Here is a 17,899-nt window from a genome sequence, read left to right as displayed (position 1 = left end):
AGCATTGTACACTGTCATCCCTACAAGATTCAGAATGTGCACCAAATGAAGCTCAAATGTAGGCTACACGCTGCGACTTTTCCCTTCGTTTTTTAGCACACTCGGAATTAATGACTTGGCTGGAGAATGTTCTTTGGACAAACAGGGCACATTTTACTCTGCACAGTGCTGTGTGAATCCACAGAACTGTTGCATATGGGGTTCTACTCCACCACATTTTGTGCACCAACATCCATCTGATTGCACTGGATATGCTGTGAGCAACTGTTGATGCCACGTTATGGATGCAGCATGTTGCTGACTCAGGAGATCACATGGAAGACATGTTGTAACTTGTGCAATACGCTTAAGTGACTGTGTGGTGTAGTTTCACAACCTCCTTCATTCTCAGTCCGTTTTCCTTCACTGAGATGACACCTCACAGGCCTGTTAGGTGTACAGTGACAACAGCACATTATAAGAACCTCCTCATGAAACACATGAGTCCAGCTTTGCAAGAAAACAATTGTGTCTACACCACTATTTTCATACAGGATGGGGTGACACCACATGTCGCACGCCAGGTGAAAGATTTCCTTCAAGAAACCCTAGGTGACAACTGTATCACCTCTAGGTAATTTCAAGATTTGTGGCCTTCCAGATCCCCTGACCTAAATCCATGTGACTTTTGGTTGTGGGGATATGTTGGGGATTGGTCTATCTGATCTGAAGAACAGCATATGATGACATATCACTCTGATTACACCGGTTATGCTGTGAGCAACTGTAGACAGTGTAATATTATTGATACAGTATGCAGCCACATCTGGAGACCATACAGAACACACGTTGTAACTTGTGACCACATCCAAATAAACGTGCCAGAACCATTGTTATCATGTGTGTGATTATTCCTCCCCTTTTCCTGCACCCACATCACATTCTGACTGTTTAAAGTGGAATATTTTCAACTGGTGGCAGAACGTGGAACTATTCCTTTTCTCATTATGTTCCACGAGTGCACCAATTAATGAAAATAAGTACGACATTTCAGCATACTGCGATGTATACAGCCTGCACCACAGCACTGGCAACACTGTCGGTTTAATTTTAAACACCTGGTACATTGCATTCTTCTTTAAATCCTTTCTTTGCCTTTGCTAATATGCTCATATGTCACTTTTGAATGTAGTTAGTAAAAGTAACCAACCATTTCCAATGAAACTCTTAAGTTTAATGTTCTCTTTGCACCGTTTCTTTGATAGCCCTGCCGTATGTACCATACAAGTTCAAGAAACCTCGAGAAACTATAATTGATGATACACAGTTTATGGTAGTATTAACAGCACTACTGTAATATATACTTTTACATTCATGCCCTACTGTCCACAGCTCATGGTCTACTGATTAATGTCACCATCTCTACATGGCAGTGTAGCTTGTCGTTTAGTGGCCAAAATCACTGCACCTACATTGCAGTGTCCCTTACCAGATTCCCGACTGGGTCAGAGATTTTCTTCACTCGCGGACTGGGTATTTGTGTTGTCCTTTCATCTCAACTTCATTGATGCACAAGTAGCTGAAGTGGTGTTAATAAGATAGTCTTGCACTAGGCGGCCAATCAACCTCAACCTCAGACTGTGTCTCCCACCCAATATTCCTATACAATCATTTTATTTCTTTTCATCTGCCCTGCTATCACTTTCTCAGTCTAAGATTCCCAACTGCTTCCACTCACTCCTGAAATTACCGCTTACTTCCTATATCCAGTCTTTTACTTTCTGGAGAAGCAACTTTTGGTTTGTAAGATTAACATCTAGTAACTACATGTTATTAGTGATGGTCTGAGCTCTACTATATTTGGTCTTTGTAACTTAGTGAGTCACACACACAAATACTTTTGTTTTGTTTTAAGTTACAAGAAAATATGCTTCACTGTGGTAGTTCATATGTAACGTGATGAAAGATTTGGTATCTTGGTCTCCTCATTACTGTCTCCCCCCCCCCCCCCCCCCCCCCCTCAAGATCCCTACATACAAACGTTCAAGGCCTTTTAAGACCAACAGGGAGTGTAAGTGTAAGAGCCACACACACACACACACACACACACACACACACACACACACACACACACACACACACACACAGAGAGAGAGAGAGAGAGAGAGAGAGAGAGAGAGAGAGCATACTGAAGTATAAATTGCTGTATGCATGTAAATAGACTTAAGAAATTATGTAAATCATCAGCATGTTGCCATATTTTCTACAGAGAAGATGTGCTATAATTGTAAAACTGACTCATTCCATAGCACAGAAAGGTCACAATTATGAACCATGGAACCTGCAAATAAATAACTGGGTGTGCATGTCCCACCTCTTCCATTTCAGGCAATAATTTACTAATGAGAAAAACGGTAAGTTGCGCAATGCTTCAGACCGTATGTCGAGCTCTATATGTTGTTCAAAATTACTATGTCAGGAACACATGGTGGTACAGCACTGAGATGCCACATTCTGCACAGAATACACAAGACATCTTACATTTTATTCAACTCTCTCAAACTCACAAACTGTTTAATGTACAGAAGTGGAAATGGCATCAGTGTCTTCTGGAAGACCTGCAAGTTTTCATTTTACTTTTATTTGTGACAACATATGTTAAATTTCTAAGAAATAAATGGGTACATCCTTGTTCCGCAAATGTCCTAACACATAAGTTACACAAACTCAGGTGGGAGACACCTGAGCACCCACCCTATAGTACTGATTTCTCCCGAAGTGATTATCACACCTTCAGTCCCTGAAAAAAAGGCCTTGAAGATAGACAATTCCTGTCACATGACAATGTGCAGCAGGCATTTAAGACTTTTTCACACAGTAGGGCATGGTGTTTTACAAAATGGATATTTTCAACATGGTGCATTAGCAGAATGATTGCCTCAATACTTATTGTGATGTTATCTGATTGGTTCAAATGGCTCTGAGCACTATGGGACTTAACTTCTGAGGTCATCAGTCCCTTAGAACTTAGAACTACTTGAACCTAACTAACCTAATGACAGCACTCACATCCATGCCTGAGGCAGGATTCGAACCTGCGACCATAACGGTCGTGCAGTTCCAGACTGTAGCGCCTAGAACCGTTCAGCCACCCCGGCCGGCTATCTGATTGGCATACTACCTCTAGACTGTACTGTCTTCAAACGGAAACTTTTTGATTGCTTCTTCTTTATATCTTCCAACTGTTTTGGGGCCCTCCCGATTTTTAACAATGTGTCACAGTGTCCCTGAATACTCTTTGCGGATATTAAATGTCCAAGATTTTCATCTAAGGTGGTATTCTTTTTCTTTTTAAACTAAACGCCTGTATTGAGTCAATGGTTAGTTCAGTTGATGTTTTGAAACGTTTACATTACACTTCATTTGCATGAAAAAACTAAAACATATTGGTTGTCAATTTTGACACAATGTAAGAACTCTTTTGGAAAATATGGCATTATGACACTGTACATAACTACTCATGTTCTCACTTCGGTACATTGTGCAATAGTTTATTTCAAGAGCGACTTTGATAATTTTTATCTTAAAATAAACATTATCTGTGTTAATCATTTAGTAACGGACATGGTGAGATTGTTGAGTGAACAGCCTGTGGTGTGAAGTTTAGCATTGCACATAGATGACAGTGTGACAATAACTTCTGAAAGCAGCAAAGTTTCATTCTGTTTTGTGTGTGGGTGTCAATGACTCAACGTTTCTGCTATTCATTTTACCAGTACACTGACAATGCTATGAATTTAAAGCAATTCAATGAAAAATAAAAAGCAGCATAAAATTAAGACAGTATGTGACATGAGTCATTTGTTGTCATTTAGAGACAAGTTTGATAATGGGCTCTGCTTACAGGGCGCAAACATGGCAACTGGCAAGGCCAGCACAACCAGGCAGCGGGCAAGAGCAGGATGGAAGACTGAGTGCTCAGCAGCAGATCACTCCATATGGAGCTGTCAGTTTCAAAAGGCTGACAGTTACATGACATCAAACGCGGGTTTACCCCATTACAGCTGACGGTTTTAGGACAATGCTTTATCCACATTTGTGTTGATTACACACACACACAAATTAGTATGGTAAAGTACGATACGGCAAATGAAAGAGAAGTTTGGGATGAATCAGCTGAGATGCTGACAATGTAAGTGAATATTATATAAAAAGATATTAAATAAACAACTCTGTAATATGTGCGATTTACTGAATAATTTATACCTCTTGACCCAATGCAGCTACAGAGTAGAGCGATTGCTCATTTTAAAGGTCTGGTGTACTTGTATAATTTGAAGCATTAATTTTTCGTTGGTAAAATACCAACTGTATTAATTTGTTGCTAATAATTAATTGGAACAAATAATACAAGACAGATACATGAACAGCAGGGCAGTGTACAACAGTGGGTGCCGTAAAAAAAGTATGCGATATCTGCAATTACTATATGATATGTTGTGTTGTCTTTGTTTTTAATAATTTTTGCATAGCTTTGCCCATACTTGTTTACCCTTTGTATATATGTTAATTCTGATCAGTGCATCAGAAAGGGCACTTCAGATCCATACGGAGAGTGGTGCCTTATAAAGTACTGTAAGTTACACAAATGGACAAAAACTATTTTCTCACTCTGCAAAGATAATTGCAAAACATTAAAACATTAATTCTTGGCAAACTATTGTAGCTACAAATCTGTGCAATGAAAATGTTTTTTGATGAGAATGTGAGTATGCATATAACGGCGAAAACAGAATTAAGATTGCTCTTCTATGTAAAAAGTTATGCAAAGAAATGGTGATCAATGTAAAGCAGTTATGTTACGTAGCTCGGGGAATTTTGGATTGAAGGTATTTAAGTGGAGATGACACAAAGCTCCAGGAGAGTGTTCTGTGCTTCTTTGCCAAAGCCGGACCTGTGTTACTCGACGCCACATGTTGGTGATAGCTTTTGCAGTTCCAGAAGTGTTGAACTTAGCCGAATATCATGTGTGTGTGAACGAAAGATAGAACTTTTCATGACGAATCCCTTAGGATATTTTCAGTGTAGAACACAGTAGGGATGTGGGTTTTTCACGCATGTTGTCTTTTGGTGATTGTTTTTGCAAGCAAATGGTGCTTTGCAGTGAAATCATAGCTGCGGGACTCTGATTCCATTTTAACAACATTTAGGTGATTGATTCTGAAACAGTGCCACTGGACTTAACTGTGTTTAAACTAATCGGGACTTTGGATATTTTGTGGCATCTGACACTTAGAAATTCCCGTTAGTGTCAAGTGAACTTTAGATCATTAGGATTAGGCTGTATTTTAGCAAACTGATCGATTTACTAAATACCAATAGATGTTCTTCAGCATTCAACAACCTTTATTAAAATTTATAGTGTGTGTAGTATCATTACTGGGGGCTCGAGCAATAATTAAAATGGCACATAACAGTTTGGAAGATGCCACCAGTGAACTGTATTTAGTTACAAACAAAAGCTTGAGAATTTTAAGAAGCTTAACACACACTTTCAATTCGTCATTTGACTTCAGCGTCCTACACAATACCCTGGTTAACATTTGTACTTGTTGGTCAGCAGCATTGAGAGTATTTTATTTATGCACTTTAACAGGTATTAAGTGCACGTGTCTGGTGGTAGAAGGGGTAAGAGATCATCCCTGAGATAAACAACGAGAGTGAGTGAGCAGAAGTATTTGCCACCCTATCCCATTCCACTGAATGTCGTAAGTACATAGGCCAGAGGCAGATGAGGAACTCTCAGAACTCACCTGCAGTGAGAGGAACACCCCCCCCCCCCTCCTTCACCCCTTCCCTTTTGCCTGAGCCCAAGCCAGTATGAGACACGCATAAAGCAATGATCTAATAAATAACACTTTTATCAGCAGGCAAAGGTGAAAATGAAGAGAGCCATTGGGAACACATACAATGGTATGTGTTAAAACATTTTCAGGAAAGATGTACAACACCATGCCAGCATGCAGCTTAAAGACACCCGATCCCTAGCCAACATTAAATGTTTGTACAAAATAAAAACTCCTTTCTAAACAAAGGGGAGGTCAATGCAATAAAGGAGTCTAGAGAGCAAAGAACATAGGAAATATAACAAATAACATGAAAGACAATAAAAATGGAACAAAAGAGTGTGTCATAGCCAGCAAGTGGGGAAAGGGAGAGTCAAGTCCCTGCCTTGGATTCAGCATATGGCAGAAGATACAGTATTATGTTTCAGTCACGAAACAAGAAGTGGGTGTTACAAAGGTTTTGTTGTGCCATGAACAAAAATAATATTGCGGACAGAGAACAAGTTCCGATAGAGTAAACTATATCTGGATTGCAGACAAGAATTATAACCCTGCTCCTCCCGAATGCAACTCCAGCTCTTCACCTGACTTGGTGTTTGAAGATGAGAGTATCTGATGAAATTTTAAGTTTCTGGCATTTCCTTCTGAGCATGGTATTTCAACATGACAGCTGGAAGTCACCTTCAGATGCTCAGCTGAAATATCATGTATAGAAGTAAATGATAGCTGTCTATAATCCTGAAACTTCACAGAGTGTTCAGTATGCCAGGAAAACTTCAATAAGAGTCAGATTAGGACTTGGTTATCACAAAATGAAAATCTCTGTTCATCGACAATGAAGAATTGGCATTTTGTTCATCAAGAGGAAAGTGTTTAAACACTGTGATTGGTGTCCAGAAGCAGTCACTGCTCTCAAATCACTGTGGTTCTTTACACCACTCAACCAAGTTAAAAATCTAATAGTTGGCTCTTGCAAGAAGGCAGCACACAATTTGTAAAGAGTTTAATATCAGTTGCTTTGATATTCTTCCTATATAGATCTGATCTAGTCCCATGTGATGTTACCACTTTGAAAAAGTCAAAACTCTTAAGTCATTCATTCTCTGTGTACAAACAGCTTATATACAACACATGCAGAATGCTTGTGTTCATCAGAATGCTCGGATTTTTCTTTCTGTTTTTACATAGTAATCTAAATGTCAAATTGTACCACAGTTTGGAGTTCACACTAAACACTAGATTTCCCTTCTTGTTTGTTTGTTAGTCTGTCTGTTTATTAATGCCTCAGTTACATGGTGAGTGGTTTCTTCAGAGGTAATCAATGACTCACAATTGTTCAAGGTAGAAAGAAGTTCTTAAGATGGCCTATGAACAGGTTGGCATGCCTATGGCACTGTCATGTGTGAATGCTGAAGGTTAGATGTATATATCAGATAATTAAAGTAAAAGTACTGAACTGAATTGGTGCAACTCGACTAAGAGAAAGGATAGGTTGATGAGACATATACTGACATTTTAAAGGAGAACTAATTTGGTAGCACCGGGATAAAAATAGCAGAGAGAGAACTAGCATCTACTACAGTATGATGATTCAAATGGATTTAGTTGCAATACTTAGCAATACTTAGGAACAGATGATGAGTCTTGTTCAGGATGAATTCTTGAGGAGAGCTAAATGGAACCAGTCTTTAGATTGGAGATCATAACAATAACACATTCACATGAACATAAATACTAAGTGATTCAGCTATAGAACTGATCTGGTGTCAAGCAAAAAACATTAACAAAAAAGAGAGGGAAAAATTGACCATAATGTAAAATTCCTTCAATACTTGTACTGAAACTCACCTTCAGGAACTGCTCTGGACCCAACAGCACACTGGCTTGTATGATGTAGTAACAAGTCCGCAGGTTCTCTGAACTGCTCTCTATGAACAAAGTAAGTTAAGATAAAATATAAAACTGAAAATAAGCATGAGTAAATGAAATTATGATTGTGTCCCATTTTCCATATTTAAAAAACCACTAAGCAGTAGCCTTTACATTCAATCTGTGTAACTGCACCTAGAGTTCACTATGACTACTCACAATTTAAAAAATCTTTATTTCCTTACTTTTAAATAGGACAGGTACACTGGTTATTTGGCTGTTCAAGGTATTATACTCACTGATTGGAACTTCCGCAACTAGTGAATGAACACTGTATGGATATTTAAAAGAAGTGTTTACTTGTAATTGAACATTAAGATAATTGAAATTTACCCATTACAATGTAGAGAAAATAATTACAAATTAGATGTATATTTGGCAGTTATTGAGAAACTACTTGAAATAACAAAAATTATACTGGTTTTCTTAATTTGACAATACAAAATAAATGATTAGCAACTTACAATTAGTAAAGCATTAAACACATTAATAAAAAAAAAAAAAAAAAAACAAAAACAAAACACCAGTATTGTATTTTGTGTACTGACCAAGCAGAGGAGGCATATTCCTGAAAAGCTGCAGAAGATCTGGACTGGCTGTAGCAGTATTCTCTAGGACAGCCAACCATAGTTCCAGTCCGTCTTCCATGAGATATACATGGCAATCTTGTTGCACATCTGTACTCATTTGAATGACAGGCAGCAAGAATGGGTGCAGAGTTTCGCTTCCACTGCCAAGTGCCTATTTGAAATAGGTGATGATATGCATGGATAATCTGCGTTATAATGTTCTATATACTAAATGATGGTATGCACATACACACGAAATGTGCAACATAATAATAATGATGATTTCACAAGATAATTTAAAGACACTGGGGGAAAGAAACAATTGCAAACACAGCTTACATCATGTGTAATTTTTTTTTTTCAGAAAAGACTTCCAAACACTTACATTTGACATTAACATATTTCTCAATTTCAGAAAAATACTTTTTTCTGTATTGCCAGTTTGTATTTTATATCATCATAGTTATTTTGCTGCCCAAATAGAAAAACTTACCTATTACTTTTAGTGTGTCATTTCCCAGTGTAATTCCCTCAACATCAGCCGATATAATTTAATAACTCTACATTAGCCTTAATTTATTTATGCTGAAATTCATCTTACCTCTTTTCAAGATATGAAAAATTCCATTAATCAACTGATTTTCCAAGTACTTTGCCATCTTTGACATAATTACAATACTGCTGGTGAACTTTATGTTTCTATTTCTCCTCCCTGAACTTTCGATTCACTTTCCAAGTTTATGCTTGTTTTCCTTTGAAGTTCACTCAATGTACAGATTATACCAGTATCTCATTTTCCTATAAATGGTATCTGTATATCCTATAGTCATGTATGGTCTTATAACTTTGTCTTTTGGCTTTTCCTCCTTTGTTACTTCACACTTTTTTGCAATCTCCTTTTTAGTAATTTGTACTTCCCTTTTGCCTGTTTCATTTACTTCTTTATTATGAAAAGGAAAGTTGCCACTCTAACACACACGTCCCCCCCCCCCCTCCCCCCTTCCCCACATCTCCCCTGCCGTCTATTTAACCTGTAGCACTTCACTGTCTGCCTACCCCCCCCCCCCCCCTACTATCCCTCCCCCTCCTCACCCCAGCCTCCTCCTTACTCCCACCCAGTTGCCACTCCCATCGCGCATCGTTGCTGCTACACACAGTGTGGTTTTAGTTCCTGAAACTGTGGTCGTGGTCATGGTTGTGTGTGTGTGTGTGTGTGTGTGTGTGTGTGTGTGTGTGTGTGTGTGTGTGTGTGTGTGCATGCACGCGCGCGTGCCCTCCTCTACATCTATTGTTGACGAAGGCCTTAATGGCCGCAATTTTTATTTATTTGTGACAGTCTTATTCTTGTGACTATCTGCAACTCAGCATCTCCGCTGTATGGTGAGTGGCAATTTTCCTTTCACAATATTGTTACATTCCATCCTGGATTTTCCATTGTTTGATCACTTACTGCTTTCTCATATACAGCCCAGTCACATGTGACCACCACCTACGTTTGACATCAACATTCAATAAGTACTCACACACAGCAGGTGTCAGCACTAGCAGTGGATGGTATATAAAGCACGTTGGGGGAATGTGGAAAACAGTGCAGTTTTTTACATAATGTGAAGGTGGAATGATTTATCTGAGGTCCAAAAGGGCGTGCTCATTGGTTTTCGTGCTGTGGGTGGAAGCATTTTGAAAATGACTAAGTCTGTAAATTGTTTGCATATCATCATGATTAAAATATAGCACATGCAGCAAAATGGCACTAACTGTAACTGGTGCCGAGGCAGCTGTGGTGCACCACTGGCCATAGATGACAGGGACGAATGATGGCCACAGGGATGTGTATGGGTGAACAGATGTGCAACTGTAGAGCAACAGACCAACTGAATGAACCAAAAGGCTACTAAGAGTGTCTCCAAAACAAATTTTCAGGAAAAAATGCTGTGTATGGACCTCTGTACCAGGTCTTTGGTTCATGCAGCCATACTGACTGTGGTTCCTGGCAACAAAGGCCAGAATTTACATGCATGCCAATGCTGCAACTGGACATCCACTGAGTGATGCCAGGTGGCCTATGAATCATGTTTTATGCTCCATCTGGGCAGATGGCTGTTGGAGAGTATGGAGTGAAACATGAAAGCAAACACTCTGCAACAGTGTTATGGTCTGGGGAATGTTTTCATGGCATTCTCTACAGATCCTGTTGTTCTAGAAAGGACAATTGATCAAACAAGTATGCATCTATCATTGGGGACCAAGTCCAGCACTGCATGCAGTTTCCTTCCCTCAGCACAATGAAACTACCTTAGGACAATGTAATGTGTGTCACAGCTTGGAGCGTTCATGCATAGCTCGAAGAGTACCAGGCTGAGTTTACCATACTCCCCTGGCTACCAAAATCCCTGGATTTAAACCCAATTGAGAAACAACTTTTATCAGGCTGTTTGTGCCATTGATCTCTAACTAAGAAACCCAGTGCACATGGTCATGGCACTGGCGTCAGTGTGGCCCCATATCCCTGTCAGTACCTTCCAGAAACTCACTGACACTCTTCCTGCACGTTTCACAGCAGTCCACGCTACTCCATAGGAAATGTGGTTATTCTGGCTTTTGATCAGTGGTCACATTAATATGATTTGATATTGTATTTTCGCCTTTCATCGTTAAATTCATTATCTCGTATGCTATGCTAGGATTTCTACTGGGATTTGTCTTTCTGTCTAGTCATTACTCTACTGCGTGGTTCATGGTGTTAGTTCCTGTAGTCATGTCATAGTTCATGAACCACGGGCAACGTATGAGTGGCCAAGTAAGTGGTCCCAACAGTCGGGATACCAGTTACTTTGGAATAAGGCTGGGCATCTCGGACATATTCTGAGTCGTGGTCACCTTTGTGCTCATACGGCAAAGACTACCAAATCCACCGGTTAGTCCCTCAGCCGTTAGGGGTAAAACCCAATGGGACTCGGGGCAAGTAAGGCTAGCAACCTGCTTCCCTGGTACTTTAAATATGATGCTGGCAACAATCAGAGCAAAATGCCTCGGACCTTTGGAGGTGACGGAGTCCCACCTCTAACTGACAAACCAGGGACTCCTAAGATACGACTTGGCAAACAAATGGTAATGAGATTGGGAGCTATTAATATCAATGGGGGTTACTCTGGGAAGAAGGTAGTGCTGGCAGAGGCTGCAAGTAAGATGGGGCTGGACGTTTTAGCAGTTAGTGACATTCGGGTAAGGGGTGAGAAAGAAGAGAATACAAGGTCTACCTGTCAGGAGTCAAAGCAGGAATAGCACAATGGGGTGTAGGGCTTTACATCAGGAAAGAAATGGAACCCAGTGTAGTTGCAATAAGGTATGTAAACGAACGACTGATGTGGATAGATTTGACAGTGTCTAGCAAGAAAATTAGGATTGTGTCAGTATATTCACATTGTGAAGGGACAGATCAAGATAAGATGGATAGTTTTTATGAGGCACTCAGTGATGTAGTTGTTACAGTAAAGGACAAGGACAGTGTTCTGCTCACGGGTGATTTTAACGCCAGGATTGGAAATCGAACAGAAGGGTATGAAAAGGTTATGGGTAAATTTGGAAAGGATATGGAGGCCAACAGGAACGGGAAACAACTCCTGGATTTCTGTGCCAGTACGGGCTTAGTAATCACAAACTCCTTTTTTTAAACATAAGAACATTCACAGGTATACTTGGGAAGGCAGGGGAACCATATCTGTCATTGACTATATAATAACAGATCATGAATTCAGGAAGGCTGTGAGGGACACATGTGTATTCAGGGGATTCTTTGATGACACTGATCATTATTTAAACTGCAATGAAATTGGAATTGTGAGGCCGAAAGTGCAGGAGGTCAGGTCCATATGTACGAGGATAAGAGTGGAGAAACTTCAGGATAAGGAAATCAGGCACAAGTACATAACAGCGATCTCAGAAAGGTACCAGTTAGTTGAATTTAGTCAATTACAGTCATTGGAAAAGGAATGAACAAGGTACAGGGACACAGTACTAGAAGTGGCTAAAGAATGTCTTGGAACAGTGGTGTGTAAAAGTAGGATGAAGCAAACAGCTTGGTGGAATGACACAATCAAGGCAGCCTGTAAAAGGAAAAAGAAGGCGTATCAAAAATGGCTACATACTAGAACTCAGGTAGACAGAGAAAGTTACGTTGAAGAAAGAAACAAAGCCAAACAGATAATTGCAGCATCCAAGAAGAAATCTTGGGAAGACTTTGGAAACAGGTAGGAGACTATGGGTCAAGCTGCTGGAAAACCATTCTGGAGTGTAATTAGCAGTCTTCGAAAGGGAGGTAAGAAGGAAATGACAAGTATTTTGGACAGGTCAGGAAAACTGCTGGTGAATCCTGTGGATGCCTTGGGCAGATGGAGGGAATATTTTGAAGAGTTGCTCAATGTAGGTGAAAATACGATCAGTAATGTTTCAGATTTCGAGGTAGAATGGGATAGGAATGATGATGGAAATGGGATCACATTTGAGGAAGAGGACAAAATGGTCAATAGATTGCAGTGCAATAAAACAGCTGGGGTGGATGAAATGAAGTCGGAACTCATCAAATAAAGTGGAATGTCAGGTCTTAAATGGCTACACAGGATAATTGAAATGGCCTGGGAGTCGGGACAGGTTCCATCAGACTGGACAAAAGCAGTAATCACACCAATCTTTAACATGGAAACAGAAAAGATTGTAACAACTACAGAGGTATCTCTTTAATCAGCATTGTGGGTAAAATCTTCTCAGGTATTGTTGAAAGGAAAGTGCGAGTATTAGTTGAGGACCAATTGGATGAAAATCAGAGTGGGTTTAGGCCTCTTAGAGGTTGTCAGGACCAGATCTTTAGCTTACAGCAAATAATGGAGAAGTGTTATGAGTGGAACAGGGAATTGGTTGGTTGGTTGGTTGGTTGTTTTCGGGAAGGAGACCAGACAGTGTGGTCATCGGTCTCATTGGATTAGGGAAGGATTGGGAAGGAAGTCGGCCGTGCCCTTTCAGAGGAACCATCCCGGCATCTGCCTGGAGTGATTTAGGGAAATCACGGAAAACCTAAATCAGGATGGCCGGACGCGGGATTGAACCGTCGTCCTCCCGAATGCGAGTCCAGTGTCTAACCACTGCGCCACCTCGCTCGGTGACCAGGGAATTGTATCTATGCTTTATAGATCTAGAAAAGGCATATGACTGTGTTCCTAGGTGGAAGTTATTGTCTGTTCTACGAGATTATGGAATAGGAGGCAAACGTTTGCAAGCAATTAAAGGTCTTTACATGAACCATGGACCTTGCCGTTGGTGGGGAGGCTTGCGTGCCTCAGCGATACAGATAGCCGTACCGTAGGTACAACCACAACGGAGGGGTATCTGTTGAGAGGCCAGACAAACGTGTGGTTCCTGAAGAGGGGCAGCAGCCTTTTCAGTAGTTGCAAGGGCAACAGTCTGGATGATTGACTGATCTGGCCTTGTAACAATAACCAAAACGGCCTTGCTGTGCTGGTACTGCGAACGGCTGAAAGCAAGGGGAAACTACGGCCGTAATTTTTCCCGAGGGCATGCAGCTTTACTGTATGATTAAATGATGATGGCGTCCTCTTGGGTAAAATATTCCGGAGGTAAAATAGTCCCCCATTTGGATCTCCGGGCGGGGACTACTCAAGAGGATGTCGTTATCAGGAGAAAGAAAACTGGCGTTCTACGGATCGGAGCGTGGAATGTCAGATCCCTTAATCGGGCAGGTAGGTTAGAAAATTTAAAAAGGGAAATGGATAGGTTAAAGTTAGATATTGTGGGAATTAGTGAAGTTCGGTGGCAGGAGGAACAAGACTTCTGGTCAGGTTACTACAGGGTTATAAACACAAAGTCAAATAGGGGTAATGCAGGAGTAGGTTTAATAATGAATAGGAAAATAGGAATTCGGGTAAGCTACTACAAACAGCATAGTGAACGCATTATTGCGGCCAAGATAGATACGAAGCCCACACCTACTACAGTAGTACAAGTTGATATGCCAACTAGCTCTGCAGATGACGAAGAAATTGAAGAAATGTATGATGAAATAAAAGAAATTATTCAGATAGTGAAGGGAGACGAAAATTTAATAGTCATGGGTGACTGGAATTCGAGTGTAGGAAATGGGAGAGAAGGAAACGTAGTAGGTGAATATGGATTGGGGCTAAGAAATGAAAGAGGAAGCCGCCTGATAGAATTTTGCACAGAGCACAACTTAATCATAGCTAACACTTGGTTTAAGAATCATGATAGAAGGTTGTATACATGGAAGAACCCTGGAGATACTAAAAGGTATCAGATAGATTATATAATGGTAAGACAGAGATTTAGGAACCAGGTTTTAAATTGTAAGACATTTCCAGGGGCAGATGTGGACTCTGACCACAATCTATTGGTTATGACCTGTAGATTAAAACTGAAGAAACTGCAAAAAGGTGGGAATTTAAGGAGATGGGACCTGGATAAACTGAAAGAACCAGAGGTTGTACAGCGTTTCAGGGAGAGCATAAGGGAACAATTGAAAGGAATGGGGGAAAGAAATACAGTAGAAGAAGAATGGGTAGCTCTGAGGGATGAAGTAGTGAAGGCAGCAGACGATCAAGTAGGTAAAAAGAAGAGGGTTAGTAGAAATCCTCGGGTAACAGAAGAAATATTGAATTTAATTGATGAAAGGAGAAAATATAAAAATGCAGTAAATGAAGCAGGCAAAAAGGAATACAAACGTCTCAAAAATGAGATCGACAGGAAGTGCAAAATGGCTAAGCAGGGATGGCTAGAGGACAAATGTAAGGATGTAGAGGCTTCTCTCACTAGGGGTAAGATAGATACTGCCTACAGGAAAATTAAAGAGGCCTTTGGAGATAAGAGAACCACATGTATGAACATCAAGAGCTCAGATGGAAACCCAGTTCTAAGCAAAGAAGGGAAAGCAGAAAGGTGGAAGGAGTATATAGAGGGTCTATACAAGGGCGATGCACTTGAGGACAATATTATGAAAATGGAAGAGGATGTAGATGAAGATGAAATGGGAGATACGATACTGCGTGAAGAGTTTGACAGAGCACTGAAGGACCTGAGTCGAAACAAGGCCCCCGGAGTAGACAACATTCCATTGGAACTACTGACGGCCTTGGGAGAGCCAGTCCTGACAAAACTCTACCATCTGGTGAGCAAGATGTATGAAACAGGCGAAATACCCTCAGACTTCAAGAAGAATATAATAATTCCAATCCCAAAGAAAGCAGGTGTTGACAGATGTGAAAATTACCGAACAATCAGTTTAATAAGCCACAGCTGCAAAGTACTAACACGAATTCTTTACAGACAAATGGAGAAACTAGTAGAAGCTGACCTCGGGGAAGATCAGTTTGGATTCCGTAGAAATACTGGAACACGTGAGGCAATACTGAACTTACGACTTATCTTAGAAGAAAGATTAAGGAAAGGCAAACCTACGTTTCTAGCATTTGTAGACTTAGAGAAAGCTTTTGACAATGTTGACTGGAATACTCTCTTTCAAATTCTAAAGGTGGCAGGGGTAAAATACAGGGAGCGAAAGGCTATTTACAACTTGTACAGAAACCAGATGGCAGTTATAAGAGTTGAGGGACATGAAAGGGAAGCAGTGGTTGGGAAGGGAGTAAGACAGGGTTGTAGCCTCTCCCCGATGTTATTCAATCTCTATATTGAGCAAGCAGTAAAGGAAGCAAAAGAAAAATTTGGAGTAGGTATTAAAATCCATGGAGAAGAAATAAAAACTTTGAGGTTCGCCGATGACATTGTAATTCTGTCAGAGACAGCAAAGGACTTGGAAGAGCAGTTGAACGGAATGGATGGTGTCTTGAAGGGAGGATATAAGATGAACATCAACAAAAGCAAAACGAGGATAATGGAATGTAGTCGAGTTAAGTCGGGTGATGCTGAGGGTATTAGATTAGGAAATGAGACACTTAAAGTAGGAAAGGAGTTTTGCTATTTGGGGAGCAAAATAACTGATTATGGACGAAGTAGAGAGGATATAAAATGTAGACTGGCAATGGCAAGGAAAGCGTTTCTGAAGAAGAGAAATTTGTTAACATCGAGTATAGATTTAAGTGTCAGGAAGTTATTTCTTAAAGTACGAGGGCCGTTCAGAAAGTAACCTCCTGTTGATTTAAAAAAATACACCAAGTTAAATAAAAATATTTTAATATATGCATCATACAACTACATCTTTGCACAATTTTTCTACATAGTCTCCATAGCGATTGAGGCACTTATCGTATCTCTTCACAAGCTTTGAAATTCCTTCTGCATAAATATCACCCGCTTGTGCCTGGAGCCAGCCTGTGACCGCATCTTTGAGCTCTTCGTCGTCATCAAACCGCTGTGACCCGAGCCACTTCTTCAAATGCATGAAGAGGTGATAATCACTTGGCGCCAGGTCTGGGCTGTAAGGTGGATGGTTGATAACGTCCCACTTGAAGGACTCAAGAAGGGCCGTTGTTCTGCGAGCAGAGTGAGGACGGGCGTTATCGTGCAAAAAAACGATACCGGAAGTCAGCATACCACGGCGTTTGTTCTGAATAGCCCGTCGTAACTTTTTTATTGTTTCACAGTACACGTCTTGATAATGGTCGTACCACGTTCCGTGAATTCAACCAACAACACCCCTTTGGCATCCCAAAACACCGTTGCCATCAGTTTTCTGGCAGAAAAATCTTGCGAGGCTTTTCTTGGTTTGGTAGGCGAATATGAATGTGCCCACATCTTTGATTGTTCTTTTGTCTCAGGGTTCACGTACTTAATCCAGATTTCGTCACCGGTCACGATTCTGTTTAACAATGGTTCTCCTTCGTCCTCATAACGTGACACAAAGTCTAATGCAGAGGCCATTCTTTGAGTTTTGTGGTGGTCGGTAAGAATTTTGGGCACCCATCGTGCACAGAACTTAAGGTAACCCAATCTTGCTGTCACTATCTCGTGCAAGAGAGTCTTAGAAATCTGTGGAAAACCAGTAGACAACTCCGACATTGAGAAACGTCGATTTTCACGAACTTTTGCATCAACTGTCTGAACGATTTCGTCAGTCACCAATGATGGTCTACCACTCCTCTCTTCATCATGAACGTTTTCTCGTCCACTTTTAAATAAACGTACCCATTCACGGACAACTCCTTCACTCATAGCTCTTGGTCTGTACACGGCACAAAGCTCACGATGAATAGCTGCTGCAGAATATCCTTTGGCTGTAAAAAACCTTATGACAGCACGCACTTCACATTTGGCGGGGTTTTCTATTGCAGCACACATTTCAAACTGCCACAAAAACTAAACTAGCGCAGATACGACGTTCACTCGACCACGGCTTGATGCCGACTGACCTGTTGAGTGCGTGAACGTACAGATGGCGTCGCTACTCCCCCCACAACCCGCACTGTGACTAATCGGAGGTTACTTTCTGAACCGCCCTCGTATTTGTATGGAGTGTAGCCATGTATGGAAGTGAAACATGGACGGTAAATAGTTTGGACAAGAAGAGAATAGAAGCTTTTGAAATGTGGTGCTACA

The 17,899-nt window shown here is 40.6% G+C and overlaps 1 protein-coding gene across 3 annotated transcripts in view; it reads right to left on the bottom strand.

Moving 5' to 3' along the window:
* The window catches only part of LOC124621883 (importin-11), a 174,016-nt gene that overhangs the window by 49,550 nt on the left and 106,567 nt on the right, over positions 1 to 17,899 (bottom strand). For all 3 annotated transcript variants that reach the window (XM_047147352.1, XM_047147351.1, XM_047147353.1), the window contains exons 13-14: positions 8,303 to 8,495; positions 7,674 to 7,753 (exon numbers count right to left, since the gene is read on the bottom strand). In XM_047147352.1, the coding sequence (XP_047003308.1) occupies positions 7,674 to 7,753; positions 8,303 to 8,495 (273 nt within the window). The remainder of the gene's footprint in view (positions 1 to 7,673; positions 7,754 to 8,302; positions 8,496 to 17,899) is intronic.

Source organism: Schistocerca americana, chromosome 7 (genome assembly GCF_021461395.2).
Source record: "Schistocerca americana isolate TAMUIC-IGC-003095 chromosome 7, iqSchAmer2.1, whole genome shotgun sequence".
Classification (NCBI taxonomy): Eukaryota; Metazoa; Arthropoda; class Insecta; order Orthoptera; family Acrididae; genus Schistocerca; species Schistocerca americana.
The sequence above is the reverse complement of the archived record's forward strand: the minus strand, read 5'-3'. Positions and strand labels throughout refer to the sequence as shown.